This window comes from Apteryx rowi, unplaced genomic scaffold, assembly GCF_003343035.1.
Source record: "Apteryx rowi isolate R43461 unplaced genomic scaffold, aptRow1 scaffold_97, whole genome shotgun sequence".
NCBI classification, from domain to species: Eukaryota; Metazoa; Chordata; class Aves; order Apterygiformes; family Apterygidae; genus Apteryx; species Apteryx rowi.
Window position 1 is genome coordinate 2,382,402 of NW_020451282.1, and position 15,697 is coordinate 2,398,098.

The 15,697-nt window shown below is 37.0% G+C and overlaps 1 protein-coding gene across 8 annotated transcripts in view; it reads left to right on the forward strand.

Annotated features, from left to right (window-relative positions):
• Positions 1-14,773, forward strand: part of EVC2 (EvC ciliary complex subunit 2) — a 77,744-nt gene extending 62,971 nt beyond the window's left edge. For 5 of the 8 annotated variants that reach the window (XM_026054762.1, XM_026054764.1, XM_026054765.1 and 2 more), the window contains 5 exons: positions 1,597-1,811; positions 3,327-3,414; positions 10,485-10,678; positions 12,205-12,306; positions 12,804-14,773. In XM_026054762.1, coding sequence (XP_025910547.1) covers positions 1,597-1,811; positions 3,327-3,414; positions 10,485-10,678; positions 12,205-12,306; positions 12,804-13,074 — 870 coding nt within the window. In that variant the 3' untranslated portion in view covers positions 13,075-14,773. Of the gene's footprint in view, positions 1-1,596; positions 1,812-3,326; positions 3,415-6,634; positions 6,671-7,422; positions 8,045-10,484; positions 10,679-12,204; positions 12,307-12,803 lie in introns of those variants that run through there. The other 3 variants (XM_026054769.1, XM_026054768.1, XM_026054767.1) reach the window with 3 other exon arrangements.
• The last annotated feature ends 924 nt before the right edge of the window (positions 14,774-15,697 follow it).

The window sequence follows — 15,697 nt, forward strand, 5'->3', positions numbered from 1 at the left end:
AGAGCTCTGAAGTAGAACAAACAAAATGGGTTTTTAGAAGCAAAACCTCTTTGCTAGAGGGCATCATTAGACAGCTGTTGCTGTGAAAACTCCTGGTTACATTTTAATGCTGTCATCCCTACAGAGCTTCTCTTAAAATGGCAGTTTGTTAGTATGTTTATACAATTCCAGTTTTGTTTAAAGTTGTATTAAATCTGTAGGAGATAATTGCAGCAAAAAGAGAAAACTCTATGTAGACGGAGCATTAAAAATAATTTAATCTGATATTGCTGCCTCTTATGCAGTAAGAGTAAGAGGTTCCAGAGAGAAGACCAGGCTTTTCTCCACCCTCTGCAAAGAGGTTGTTTTTAGCTTCTCTTTCCTTGAACAGCTGTGAAGAAGAAGAACTGAGGGAGGGACAGACAAGAGCTGTAGAATAGCCAGCACTGGATTCTTTACCCAATGTGCAAGGCCTGGTTGAGCCCCATTTTGGGAAAAAAGTATTTTAATCATAATTTAAAGTGTTATGTTTGGTTTATAGGGACTGTTTCCTGATGATCAAGCCTTTGCCTCTTGCTGTGTTTTATTTGTGCTTATTTGCCCCACTAGCTGACAAATTTGGGCACCTGTTGCTTTAAAACAAATACATCAGATTACAGAGTATCCTCTAATGCTGAGTACATCAGTGGTTGTTTTGCCAGTCAGTGAAACAAACCCATGTCTGACTATATGTGAATTTGCTTCCTCTTCATACAGACAGCAAGTTAATATTTATTTTTGGTGTTCAGAGAATATATCTAAGCTGCAGCTTAGAGTTTTGCTGACTGGGGAGTATACACTTACTTAGAGACATGATGCTCTAATGAACTTGTAGTCTGAAAGAGTAGATTGGGGAGTGAGGAGGAAAGACAATAAAATTCAGTATTTTCTCCAAGCTATAAGCTACAGACTTAAGTAATAAGCAACATGTTTGAGGCCAGACAAAAAACACATTGGAAATCTGGAATATACCCTTCCTCCTGATGTTTAGTTTGATTACTTGACCAAAGAGAGATCCTTGTCCTGAGAGATGCAGTACACTTAAGATTCTGTTTTTTAACCCTGTGGTTTTTAAGGCATTATATTTTAACCCGACTTTTATTGCACTAAATGTGAATTATTGTCTTTTAACTTGGTACTTCTTTGATATTAGCCACTGAATCAGTGTAAGTAAAACTTAGTCTGCCTAGATTTCTTATGCTGTGATTCAATGGCTTTATGCAGCTTATAGATTCATTCTAAGGGTGTCATTCTTTTGTTTGATTTTCAGTCACGCTGGTGTTGTACTTTCTAGATGCCCTCCACAGTGGAAGGCTTCAGAGAGCATCAGCCTTTAACTCAGCGAAAAGTGACTCATATCTTTAGGCATTGTTCTGATATTCATAGCATACAAGACATGTTTACTGAAGCCATACAATGAATTGGAAAGTGTAATGACTGCAAGTAGCTGGGTAGAATGCAAAATGAATAAACCAATATCACAAACTCTGATATCATCTTTTTCTTCACTCCAAATGAAATTCGTTCTTTCAAGATGAATTATGACTTTTTTTATCATTTTGTGTTTTCAAACTCTAGGAGATTGAAGAAGTTGACAGGAAGCTGGAGTATGAGATGTTGCACAAGGAGTCAGCTCAGCAACAGCAGCATGTAATGAGTAGGCGGAGATGGGCTCCAGACGGATTAGGACTTTCAAGTGAAGCTGTGGAAACTAATGCAGACAGACAGGTGACAGTTCTGCTAAGACAAGCCATGAATAAATGTAGACAATTTATAAACCTGCACCAGCAAAGGTAAGTATCTTGGTCTCAGGTATTGCCAAGTCACTGCAGTTCTTATAGACCATAAGGACTATATAGACAGAGAAAGAGCAGGCTAAATGTTCTGCTGTGTTGGGGAGGAAATCTACACCTATGTTTGAATGGTGCCTTTCTGCAGTGTGGCCCAGATGATAATTGAGAACACTTAGTCATATTGAAATAAGAACCATGAAATAATAATAACATTTTAAAATGTAAATTGTGATGTGCTACATGGCAATCAGTGTTTCTTAAGTGGGCCAGTGGAAAAATAACAATACTCCTTACCAACAAGGGGGACAACAAAGTTGAATCCTGTTCCCTCATCTCCCAAGAAGGTAGGCAGAGACTTCACTGAAAGCTGCTCTGTTGGGGTTAGAGGAAGTAACTGAGACAATTTAAATTGACTTTCCATCTCTGCTGTGCACATATTTTATTGTGCAGACTGAATTCCCTGTCATATGATCATTTTTGATGGGATGAATAAACTGTTCGTCAGAGGTAGGCTCAATTTCACTTTTCCTTGACAGTTTTTATGTAAAAATATCAGTGGGAAAAAAAAACACCAAAAAGCTGTGTGCCTTGGAAGATTTTTTGATGTAGAAATGTTTATTCTGACATAAAGATTACGCAGAAAAAATAGGTGAAGGTTTGCAAAATTACAGAATATCACATTACATTCATATGAGTTAGAAATTACATTTATGTGTGCATTGCACAGTATGAGACACCCACCACACTTCATGTAAGACCCAGAGAGGGTGCTTTCTGTTACAGCAAGTGTTTCACTTGAACCAGTTCATTTATTAAAAATGACTTTGATAAGCTTTGAGTGGGTTCATTATACTCATGGGTCTGTTTTAACAATGAAAGGGCGGTGGTCTGCTGGATATATATTAATGACTCTTTTCTGTTGTAGGAGTGTAATAGTCACTAGAAGAGCAGATAGGTTATTAGCCTGGGGATACTATTGTATATAGAACTATCAGTGATGCCTTTAAAGAACCACAGCTGGTCTTCACTGTTTAGCTGGGTCCCTGAAAACATAATGGAAAAACAAATCTTGTATTTGTCCCAAATGGCATAAAGGTGGCCTCGTGGTTTGGTCCAGAAAGGAAAAATCACCAGTAGTGAGGAAGCTTACTGGTTGCTAGTTTTCCAGCAACAAAAAGAGTCCACAATTTGCCAAAAAGTATAGTGATGACACTTAAAGTAGGGGGAACAGGTCAAATGTTTTGGGGAGGTTTCAGATTTGTGTTGTGGATAAGAGCTAGTCAGATTTTGCTCCAATTTTGCTTTGGAGTTCCTTAAGACTGAAACAGTATGTGGTTCAGGGGAGAAAGGAAGAGGAAAGGTTGGCTTATTTTAGAAGGTACACCATCTCAACCAACCTGGCTGACAGAAAGATGTGCTTTCTGAATAGATGACTTTCAGACTTCAGTTGTTCCCTACAATACAGTCACTGTGCCTGGGAAGATATCAGTGTCAGTGTTCTTTCTTTCACTTCAGCTTGAGAGAAGAGCAAGCGAATTACATGGTGCTTGAAGACCTCCTGGAAAATTTAGAAACGGATGCATTTTTGACACTTTATAGTCAGGTAAGCATGAAATTGAACAAAACTTCCAGGTTTAAATTACCAGTCTATCTGGAAATAAGCTGTTTTTGGGGGGTGGGGAGGTGGTTTGTTTGTTTATTCTGTTTTTTCATCCGAGACCATTACAAATGTGTTTGGACCCAGTTCTGCTAATGATCACTAGCACTCCTGGTGTTTACAGCCTGTAAAATCATTGACTTCAGTTACTTTGGAGCAACTTCCAGGCTTTTTAATTTTACCGAGTCATACTTCTTTGTGCTTACTTAGGAATATTTTCCGAGAGTTGTCCCATTGCACTTCATTCTGCAGGGAGAGCTAAATTCTCTGAGTTTCTTGTTCAGAGACAGATTTTGTAGTCTGATTTTCATGTGTGAAGATGCACATGTTTTTCTTTAGGAATCAGTCAGTGTGAGAAACGATTTTCACTGACTGTATTACAAAACTAAATGATAGAAGCCCTGCTAGTTAAGTGTTCTAGTATCATTACTCATATTGTTCTCAGAAAGAACATCACCTTTTTGGCGGGCTTAATTTATTATCGGTTGGCTGCCTGTCAGTGCCACAAAAGGCATTAAAATTGCATCACTCTGTTGTCCCCAACTTTTATCTGCAGATCTTGGTCAAGATATGTAGCTAGCCTCAGAAAGAGATTAGGTGTTGCAGCTTTTTCCATCCAAGTATCTTGTCTCTCAGGGACAGTTGCAGTCACAGTATCATAAATTGGGAGCTTCAGACGCAAGCAAGCTGAGTAGAGACCACATGGAGTCTCTTAGCTTTTCCTGTGTCTCAGGTTTGTTTCTGAGCTGTTTATCCTCAGCTCTTCTTGTGAAGAATTGGAGCGAGGCCTCTGCACTCCAATATGCTATACAGGTGTGTTAGGATGTTTCTCCTGGAAGGTAGCAGATGTTTTTAGATTCTTACTCTGACTTGGAGAAGAAACTCGCATCAAGATCTCCCAAAGCTCGTAGGAGTATGGTAATCACTTCAGTCTCTGTCTCACCAGGGGACTTGAGGGCTCAGGTCAAAGCGAGTTTTCCACAAGCCTCGCTGAAACAGACTCACCTCTCAGTTTCTGACAGCCTGATGACTAAAGTGCTGTCCTCAAATAGAAGATCTCACTTTGTGCTAATGATTTAAATCAGACAGAGAGGAAATTCAAAGCTGGATCTTACACTTTCCAGCAATATCCTATCCTCTGGGCGTAATAATATAAACACCAAAATTCCATTCTGACATGTCTTGCAGAGTGTTTAAAACATTTAAAAGTGTTTGCTGAGAAGGTCATGACCAGCATTATCAGCCTTCTAGTTTTAAATCCAAGTTTGTGTGTGTCCTCACCTTTTTCTTTGTTTTTTTAATTTTCTTTTTTGAATTTCTTTTGCAACTCCTTTTTCTCAAACCATCTTGCTACCACGTTGGCTTTGACAGCTTGACATATAGTAAGCAGAAATGGCTGACAGCAAGTGTGTAATTCTATTTCAGCCTTAAATCTCTTCTAACTCTGTTTTCTGCCTGCCTGTTCTCTGCAGCCTACTGTACGTAGAGATCCTAACATTTTAGCGGGACTTCACTGTGAAAAGCATAGAAATAGGATCCTGCTGATCCTGCAGAATTTTCTGCTGCACACCTTTGTAGGATGCTCATGACATATAAATGACTCATGAGATGGTGACAAGTTTTAATCTGGTTATTTCTTTACAATTCTAAATTTTACATGTAATCATTTATGCTCCTTTAAAATAACTTAGATAATGCCAATGGGATAGTTGCCAACTGCATTTTCAGTTATGTATTCAGTCATGGAACAGCAACATGGGCAATGACAGCTACAAACTTTTCAGAGGAGATAGTAAATTGAGGCTTTGCTCAATCGTAGTTGCAGTCTGTATAGTAATTAAAGATTTCAGAACATTTTTCTAAGAGAGAAGAGGCTACATCTTTTGTCTTGTTCAGTGTTTCTTGTTTTTATATAATGGATAAGGAGTTAAAGGATTTGTATGGGTTTTTTGTTTTTTTTTTTTTTTTGCTGAAGCATACTGTACTTCAAATGTATGTTGAAGATGAGTGGTCTTAAAATAAACTCTGTTCAACATCAGTGGAAAATAAACATGAGAACAGATATAAAAATTGAAAATGCTTTTTAAGATACTTTGGACTTTGCTGATCTCATGGTTTAAGTCATTTTTAGTTTTGTCTTGTAAACTCTTTTTATGCTTTTTTTTTCTAGCTCATTATATATTAATCTGACACCATATGCTATATCCACAAATGATGACCAGTATAGAGGCTTTAAACAGCACAGACCAACTCTTTCAGATTAGCACCACTGAAACCACTATCACAGTTTAATATCAATATATTTAAATCTGCTATTGCCTTGCAGTCTTGGACTAATTGAAGGAATGGCTGGGACCTTGTACAATGTTTACTTAACAACTTCATGAGCTGACAAAAACACTCATCACTAAGCAGGAACTCTTAAAAGAGAACATGAATATTGTATTAGTCTGCTACTTCAGTAGCTTGCAATACTCCTGGGCATAGGAAGGTAGGAAGAAGATGCATATAACAAGCCAGCTGCTCAGCAGCTCAGCTGTAGAAGAGTTCTTGTCTTGGAGGATGTTATGAAATGTTTTTCTGCTGCTCTTGAGTTTGACTGAATGCTGTCTGTGGTGGAGCCTCAGCATCTACCTCTCTCATGAAGAAGGCACTAATTCAAGATGTGTGGCATGTAAAGATCGGCTGAATGCTGGAGCAGGTGCATAGTATATGGTAGAAGGGAAGAGAGACAAACCTCTTGGTTGCTGCTGCTGCTGACTTTGATTCATTTCAAGGGGAATCATTTTCCAAGAGACCTTGGTTCTTTTCTTAGCTTTTCAGTTCAGAGATAGTTTTCTCTTTCTTTTGGAAATGTTACTGGGCCAGAAAAGAAGACCAAAAGCAAACAGAGGCATTCTGTAGTCTTAGAAAGCAGAGGGATTAGCTCTTCTCACACAATGAAAATAACCCTATCTCCTAGCTCAATGGAAAGAAATAAAAGAATCTCTTTTCTGTAATAATCTGTTTTTGGGACGTTCTAGAACTCTTATCGTTAATCATATTTATTATCAGACAACCTAGGACTAACCAGGACTAGGCTGCTTTTCCACGTTATTTTAGCTCACTTCTGTCCTAGAAAATTTTGTAGTTAAATACTGATGTTTCTTGTGCTGTTCTTCCAAAGATCCAAGTGCTTAGCTGAGGGGAAGCTACAGCACAGGTAAGTCATGTTGCTTATGTTGCTCACAATTCAATTGTATTCTTGTGATGACTATTAGTTTCCTAATGCTTTGGCATAGATATATTGTGAAACACCTTCTGAAAGGCATGGCATGAGTTCCACAACTTGGGAAATTAAAATCATGTTTCTACCAATTACAGATACATGCAGGCAAAACGTATCATAGTTTTCACAGTACCTACTTCCCTTAGCACCATAGCAGGTGATCAGTGATCATTGATAATTACAAGTTTTGACATTGTGAAGACAGAAGGACATTTGAGAGCGTTACTGTCACCTCACTGCAACTGAAAACAGGACATGCTGGTCACTGTGCTATATGGTTTGTTCATAAGATTCCCTGAAAAAACAATTACAGTGTGTATAAATATGCATTAGATATGTCGTATTTGTTTTTTTTTTTGTATTGATATGTATTCATAAAAATGTAGAACAGAGATATTTTGGGACATACCTTATCTAAATTCCATAGAACATATACAGGCAGTCCCTGCAGATACACAAAACAAAACCTCTCTTCTCAGCAGGTGTGATAATAAAACATTTTCAACTATAATCCTAAATCTGGATATTCTCAATACAACTATAAAGAAGTATGTGCCTAGTAGAATGGTCATTTAATAAGGCTCATAGTTCAACATGTTACTATTTTTGGATGTGCTTAATCCTGTGTGTAGATGTGGGAATTGATTTTAAGTTTCTCCCCCCACCCCTTTTCTTGCAATTTATAGAACACATTTTATTGGCAAGTATTAGGAATCTATATCCATTGTACCTCTGTATTTTACATGCATTCTTTTCTTTGAAGAGGATTTTACCCATTAGACTAATTTTCAGAACTGTGGATTCAACCCTCTCTGGAAAACCAGATAAGTTTTACTTTCTTACTTTTCATGTTTCAGCTTATGTCCTTATGGAGGCAGATCTAGCTCAATAAGAGATTTGCCTGAATGATAATGGGTTCAGGATCATAAGCTTCTGGCAGAGAAGTTACTTTTAAATAAGCACGTAGTTATAGCCCCAGGTATGCTTTTTGAATTTTAGAGACAACAGATGAGGCCGGCAGACTGTCATGTGCGAACAGCACAGTAAGCATGAAGCACAGTGTGGGTGGAGTTCATTGATTCTTGCATTAGTTGTTTAAATACACATTGCTCAGCCCAAATGCCTAATGGAATTGTGCTTTTTGTAAATTACAGTTTGTACTTTCCTATTTTTATTATGGCCAGATTCAGAAAACACAGACTAGGTTATTGGTGGTGCAAATAGCATAGCATTTGTAACTATTAGATATAATTAAACATGTTAATTCCTAATCTTTACAGTAACTTACTGTATAATATGCCTGAAGAACCAAACTCATCCCACTCTGGAAGGCATTTAGTCTGACCTAGTGTGGCCATTTCTGTGTTTACATGCACATTCACTTCTTCGTGCTTATGCAAGCATATGTTTCTCTCTCTTAGCTGGTCTAGGTAGCTGTGGGTGTCTGTAAGCGCTGCTCACTGCGGGTGTATGTTCACACCTCAACACTTCTTTTGCCATATGTATGTTGGATGCACCTGGCCAGTGGGTGCCAATATCGCTTTTCATACTACTGACAGCATTGTGGCACTTTGCAGAATTACTTAATCATGAATTCTGCTGTATTAGAATAGCATTAAGGGTTGCTTCTCAGTCCAAATCATACCTGATGATAGGGAAAGGTAAGGATCAGAATGGCAAAAAGTGTCGCAGAGAACACTTTGAAAGAGGAAACGGGAAAGCAGTGCTAAAGTCATAATGGTTGTATCATCCATATACAAGTTATTGAGATAAAGGTCATTTCAGGGCCTTTCATGGATGAGACCTTTCAGCCAAAGGGGGTGATGGGTCAGAAATGTGTCAAGAACTTTATTCACACTTAATATTTGGGGGTTTTTTGTAAGTTTCTAGATCAACTGTTCTTAAAGATCAAAAATACACAAACACAGTTGGCATACACTGCGTACAGAAACTTACTGTATTAAGATTTAAGCTCTTATTTACAGTCTTCTCCATGGAAGAATCGAATCATTTCTTACCCTAAGCAGTCTGAACAGGCCCCTCTTACCCAACTGCAATGCCTGTTTTAGAGTGAAAATATCAGATGTTAAATACCCCTTTAATTTACTAATCTTTCTTACTGGGTTTTTCTTAGAGTTTTATCTTGTTCATTCTAGTATCTCAGTGCTTTCCATGGAAAACCTGTAACAGTGATGGAAAGCTTAGGAGACTTTGGGGAATGACTAGTTCTCCGGCGTTTTGGAGGGGAATTCTCTGCTTAGAGTATGGTTTTTGGGAAAGGAGGTTTGTTTTTTTTTTTATGTGGCATTCTAAATTTGGATTAGGACTGCTTTGGGGGTGTTTTGTTTGTTGTTGTTTTTTTAATAGATTTAGCAGAAAGAAGGGTTTATTTAGGGAGTGTTCTTTTGGTGAAATAGCTTCTTTACAAGAAGATTCAGTTAATGTGGGGGTCTCCTATGTGCATTCACTGCTCTGAAAATTCCTCATACAAAAAAAGAGGCAGAGTTCAAATACTTGCTATGACATTTTGGCAGTCATCCTGCACTATGGGACCTTGAGGGTTTTCGCTGTGTCCTGGCCTTTGCAGCTGCCTCCCACATCTGTGCATGTGTGCAGAAGCGACTCAGCCTTCATGAGGGACAACGGGAGTCTCTCCCGGGGAAGTGCTTGTAAAGGGTGTTTTACATCAGCTGATGGAGACTCCTCTCATAATTAGGAGGCACTATACAGAGCAGGTAGAAGAACTGAATAGAAAAGGGAGCTAAAATATACAAGATGGCTCTGATTTAATGATATTTGGCACATTTTACCTAACTTCAGCTGACTGAGATATATACATATAGAATTTTGCTAGCATCCTTTGAGGCATTTAACTTGCTTTAATTTGATGTACTCTTACCTTTCCCTCTAGTTTTCGATATTCTGTGGACTTTTAATATTTGATACACATGAGAAATCTGTAGAAATAGCCTTGGGGAGACAGTAATTTTGACAGCTGAGCAGAAAATAACAATGAGGTTTTGGCACTTGGAAGGGGACAGGAAGTGGAGTTGCTGAATTGCTAGGAAACAATAGGCTTTGGACTTAGCCTATTTGAACACCGTGTGAATACGCTTTGCCACTGACCTTTGGGCCAAAATAGCAAGGGCATTTGAAAAAAGTTAGCTATTTTCTTCTCTTCTTGGCAACTGATTACAAGCTGTTCTCTGAGCTTATTGCAGAATCTGATGTTATGGAAGGCTGAACAATGAACTGCTCAACCATTGCAACATGTAAATGTCATTAGGTTTTAGAAGCTAGTTTTTTTCCCTGATTTTTGCAGACTAAGGAATGCCATCTCCCTTCCTTCCTGCTTTGATAGGATTTCTTTATAATAGTGCAGTCCATAAATGAACTAAACCTTACATTCTAGAATATGATTGCATTTTGATTTTCAGACAGAAGGGCATGGAATACATGCCCTGCATATGTTCACCGAGAGAAACTGGTTGTAATTGAAAATCCTCATACCCAGAATTCAGAACAGAATGGATGACTTTAATGTATGTATGGGCTGGTGCGAAAGACAGCAATACCCATGGCACTGTGACCACTTCACACCAAAACAGTCATGACTAAAATGATTTTTAGTAATATTTTTTTTGTTTCTATAATGATCTTCAATGATAGTAATTAGAATTCACTAATCCTTTTTTTTTTTCTTACCTAAATGCTAAATTTATCTGTCCTCCACTTATTAACCCTTTAGGAGCTCCGACTAGCAGGTTACTTAGCCAAACTGACAAAGGTACCAATGGGGATGTTGCACAGGATCCTGAACTTATTGCTACCCTCCAGTTCACAAAGTGAGGTTCTTTCTGTCCTCGATTCCATCAATAAATATTCAGATGGTGTTGCTGAAAGTGACAGTAATGCAGAGGAGTCTGGCAGCTGTAGAAAAAGGTAAGTGTGACATTTGTTGGTAGACAGTTGCAGGAGAAAGTTATTGTTTACAGGGATATATATCTGGTGGACAAGCAGGTTTACAACAGTACAAAAAGTAGCAGGTGCATAAGTTTCCTTTGTGAAAGATTTTTGAAGGGTAAAAGTAATTTGAAATTACTAATTTATTGTGTGGAATATATAAAATAAATTGGTTAATAAAGAGTTAATAAACTTTGTAAAATATCTTTACATAATGTATAGACTTGCTCTGATCATTTTCTTCCTGTTGGCTTTAATTTAGATTTATTAAAACATTTTCCTTCCAACTTTTGCATTTGTACTATTCATAGCAGGTACAACAATGCTGTAACTTTTATATAATAGCAGTTTTAATACACACAGAGGAAGGAAGAGGGGTGAAATAACCCTCAGTAAATTCACCCTTTCTGAGGTTCCCGCTGTGTGCTTGTGATCCTACTGTGCCACATGATCTTAGCTGTAGCTACAGGCTACATATAAGCTAAGCTTGAATCCAAACCTAGAAAAAATTATTTTTCAAATCATTTGCTGAGCCAAAAACTCCCTTGGAACATCTGCACTGTCAAAGAACTCAGCCCAAGGTGATCACAATTCATGAAAAGAGCTAATCAGTTTCCATTTCCACTGTTTGATATTGTAGAAATACTGTGTCGTCAAGCAATTTCGAAAGATTTTCTCATTTTGAAATGTCAAGTGTAGATAGTGAGGCATCATTATCATTAATATCTAAGCCTATCTGTAAAACCCCATTCCCCTTTAACCAGTGTAAAGAGCCTATTGCATGAGACACACAGTTCTTTCTGCATTCTTTATTATTGTGGAAAATCTTTGCATAGTGGAGAAAGCATTTTTAATTACTGCAGAAATGTGTGAAGTATGCACAGGATATGTTCCATAGACAACATGGAATTGTTCATAACTTTGCTGGTTTAGGACTTTAGGGAAAGCTTGTTTATCAAGAAAGTTCTTGCTTATAGTGTTACTAAATGCACATCAGATTTCATGAATTGATAGCTCCTAAAGCTATAAAGATAAAAGTCATATTTAACAATGGAAGTTTCAGTATTGCAAATGCATGTCCCTTCAAAGTTCATTAATTAGAGTTGCATTCGGCTGCTGTTTTTCACTTCACTCACAGAGACAGGTAGTCTTCCAGGGCCTTCATCCATCCAGTTTATCCCAGTTAGCACTTGCTCAGCAGTTGTCCAGTCAACACTGGGAGGTTTTTCCTGATCCTCCATCCCAATTCCCTGTCATGGCACATGAAGGGGAGAAAAGCAGATTCTGTGGCACTGGGCGATGAGGGTCCTTGGGACCATGGTTTGAGGTGTGACCTCATCCAGTTTAAATACTTTGTGACAGGGCCACAAAAATCTCTGAATGCTTATATTGATTTTATTTGAATTATTATGGCCATGGTTTTGGTAATTAAACTCAGAAAGAAGAGGGAAGCGTGTATATTTTTGGATTTGTTGTTGGGAATTTTTTCTTTCCTCCTCCTTCAGGAAACAGCAAGGGTTGTGGCAAGCATTAGAAAGCAAAGTAAGGCAAGATCTGATAAACAGAAGTTTGGAAAACATGTCTTCTCTAAACAGGAGAAAAGACAGGTAAGGGAAAACGGGAAGACACATGCAATTTTTTATACCTCATTCCATCTCCGAAGATTCTTTCTCTTATAAAATATCTATTAGAAATCAAAAAACATATTCATAAATATGCTTTTTCTGACACTGTTCTCTTACTGTTTGGTGCCTGTGTTTTGTACAATGTATTTACACATAATATGCAATAAAATTAAGTCCCTAAAAAGATTTTTCAGCACACATCCAAAAAATCCACGCATTTTTCAAACAAGTTGCCCACCTTCCTAATGGTTATTTATTATAAGTTTACTGTTTCTTCTGCAGTTTTGCATCTCATAACATAAGTAAATTATTGGAGATTGGAATGGACACAACAATCAGTGTTCCCTTTAGCTTCCAGAGCAAAATCACCATTTTTTTTGTCAGGAGATGGTATAGACATGTATACTATTCTTGCCCAAGTTTTCATTCTTAAAAGTTAAATTCAATTTTTAAATTCAATTTATTTTTCATTAATGTAGCTTGATAAAGAAGAAGCAACTTGCCTTCCTGGAAAGAGCATCATTCATTCATCTTGAATGTTCGCCTAGACATAATCCTATGGAACAGTCTGGTCCACCTAGTTCTTTGAACGTGATGACTGCAGAAGCCATAGAGCTATTAGACACAGGGGAGAAGGTATTTTTATTCCGTGAGCAGAGTGATCCAATACTTTCACTTCATAATTCTCCAAGGAAAAAGAAAATGAACTTTCTCAATTCCAAAAAGGCTGCTCGTGCAAATATGAACTAATGGGGGAGACATTCAGCCAGTGTATCAAATTGGAAAGAGAAAGTTACTTAAGTCAGAAAAATAATGAGACAGAACGAAGTGTGCAGTTTAAGTAACACTCGCATGGTTTTAATATCATTTGCTTGACATTGTAAATAGCTGTGGTTTAGAATTGGATTTTGTGTTCCACCAGTTAACAAATGTGCATTGCTCATCTTGTAATTCTTGTCGGCATATAAGGGAGCCATGGATGAAGTATGGGTACTTTGTGATGCGCATTGTGATGAGCAGGACTCAGTGTTCGTTCAGTTCATTTTGATCATTTTTGCACTGATTTTACTGTAGTTGTATTTTCATTATTTATGTAGAAAGATTATTTATTGTATAAAGTACTGATTTACTATTCTTGTATATATATATATTCTTGTAATAAGCTGTGGTATAGCAGGTAATGTGAAGAGATGGAGTAGATGGCCCACAATCCCTCTGTTCTCTGATTTTCTGTTATTCTAGCTAATTTACTATTTAATAATGCGCTGTTAATAGGCTTTCAATATTACTTTTGCAATCTATGTTCTACAATTATAGCTGATAGTCAAGATCTTCAGCAAATACATATGTGCTTAGCCTTACATCCCAGGGTAACTTCAGCTTTTCACTGCTGTTGCTAAACATAACTCCAGTAGAACTGCGAGTATGGATACAGTTCAAAATTGCCCTAAATATTTGCAACCTGTTGCAGTCTTTTTTGGTGAAGTAACAGTATCATGCTCACTCAAGAAAAAAGGGAAAAATGTAAATGGGCTTGTAATACCTTCAAAAGCTTTTTTCATTACAGTGCTGCCAACTCCCACAATTTTAGGTGGGGGGTTTTTTGGAGTTCTTATTCATGGATTACTTTATAGAATATCATTTTACATTAAAAAAATTCATTTTCAAACCTTTCTAGTTGAGGGAAAGAAGCTTATAAGTATGAACATTAAAAACAGTAACAGCAAAAGTAAATAAAAGCAACAACCATATTTGTTAATTTTTGCATGATATTCAAGCGTATTTTGAGGGTTTTTTGAACTGCTTTTGGATGTTATGCTTAGAGGGTGCTGTGATCATGTACTTTGCAATTTTTCATGTATTGAGTTTCTTTGTGTTAATAAGATGCCACTTTCATTTAGAAAATTAAAATAGTCTTTCTTATAAAGTATCTTAATTTACTGGAACCTTGGAGACTGCGAAATGCTACAGTAATGCTTCCTCCTGCATGCATCAATATTTAGGAAAAAGAGATCAGTGTTACCTCTGGTGTTACAGGAGATGTAACTCCTGCTGTTACAACTAAATGTCTGGACAGACCACAGGAAAAGAGAGGGCCTATAGCACTTACAGCATGGAGAATGCAACAATGCAAAAAGTACCAAAAATGAATTTATAAAGGCTAATTAGCTGAAGAAGTAGATTGCTCTACTGTAGTATAAATCAAAAACTTGAGTGCAAGAACTTTTTTTCCTCTTTCTCTATCTTGCTAGTCCAATTTTTGAAGAAAGCAAAACTTATCATCCAGCTCATTATTTGAAACATTAAAATAAATCAAATTGCTTCAATTAAAGTCTCTGACAATAGCATTTTAATGAAATACAATGGCATTAACAAAGTTTAAAATGTTACAGCCATATGCTCCTGAGCCTCAAACAAACTTAAGATATTAAAAGCCTTTTTAAAACTCCTTAAGTTGTTCTTAAATCCAACCAACAGCAGTAATATAGAAGCTATGCTAACTAGTAAAGCAATGAATAAAGCAATGAAAATGAACAAAATAATTTAAAAGCTCTAGAATGACTGCTGTCTTCCCAAAAGAAATGTGGGAGAATTCTCCAAAAGTTAAAGTAAAAATATCTATACATTGTTAGATCTTTATAATTTACTATTATTACAGAATGAGTTTATTTACAAAAATAGGAATTGTTGAAAGCACGAAAAGAGATCTCACAGATTAGATGTTGGGGCCAGCAGCTTTAGTCAGTCACAGTGATAAAATGCAAAATCTGAATATTGATTGCAATATCAATTTATAATCTTTAACAGATAATCAGCATATCTAATAACAGAAGGGTAATTTGTGACTTGCTCACCTCATCACAAATATGAAGCAGCTCAAAGATTGTAACTATTCTAGCTGGGGATAAGTCATGCCCTGGTATGAATCAGTTTCATATCATGCAATACATATTCAAAGAAATGTGCAAATCTTAAAATCTCTTATGCCTTATGAAATAGATACTACCCAGATAATACCCCACTTCCATGAAGAGTTGACTTGCATTTAGTTTTGAGTAGTTCAGAGGACAAAAGAGGGCTAATTGTTGTATGTACAGTTACTGGATGTGTATCACATAGGTGTTAGCATCCTTATTTCACAGCTGAAGTCTTTCAAGGATTGTATACTGGACATGTGGTTCAAATTAAGTCTGTCTGGCTTCATAGTTATTGCCAAAAAGTAATATAAGGCCAGATTTTCCAGGATTTTAAGCATAATCCACATAGTGCAAATTGTTCTTCATTCTTACTAAATGAACATCAGAAGAGGACACCTTACAGTCTGGCTTAATCTCCTATTTTAAACAGGTGAAACCAAAATAGAAGGATGAAA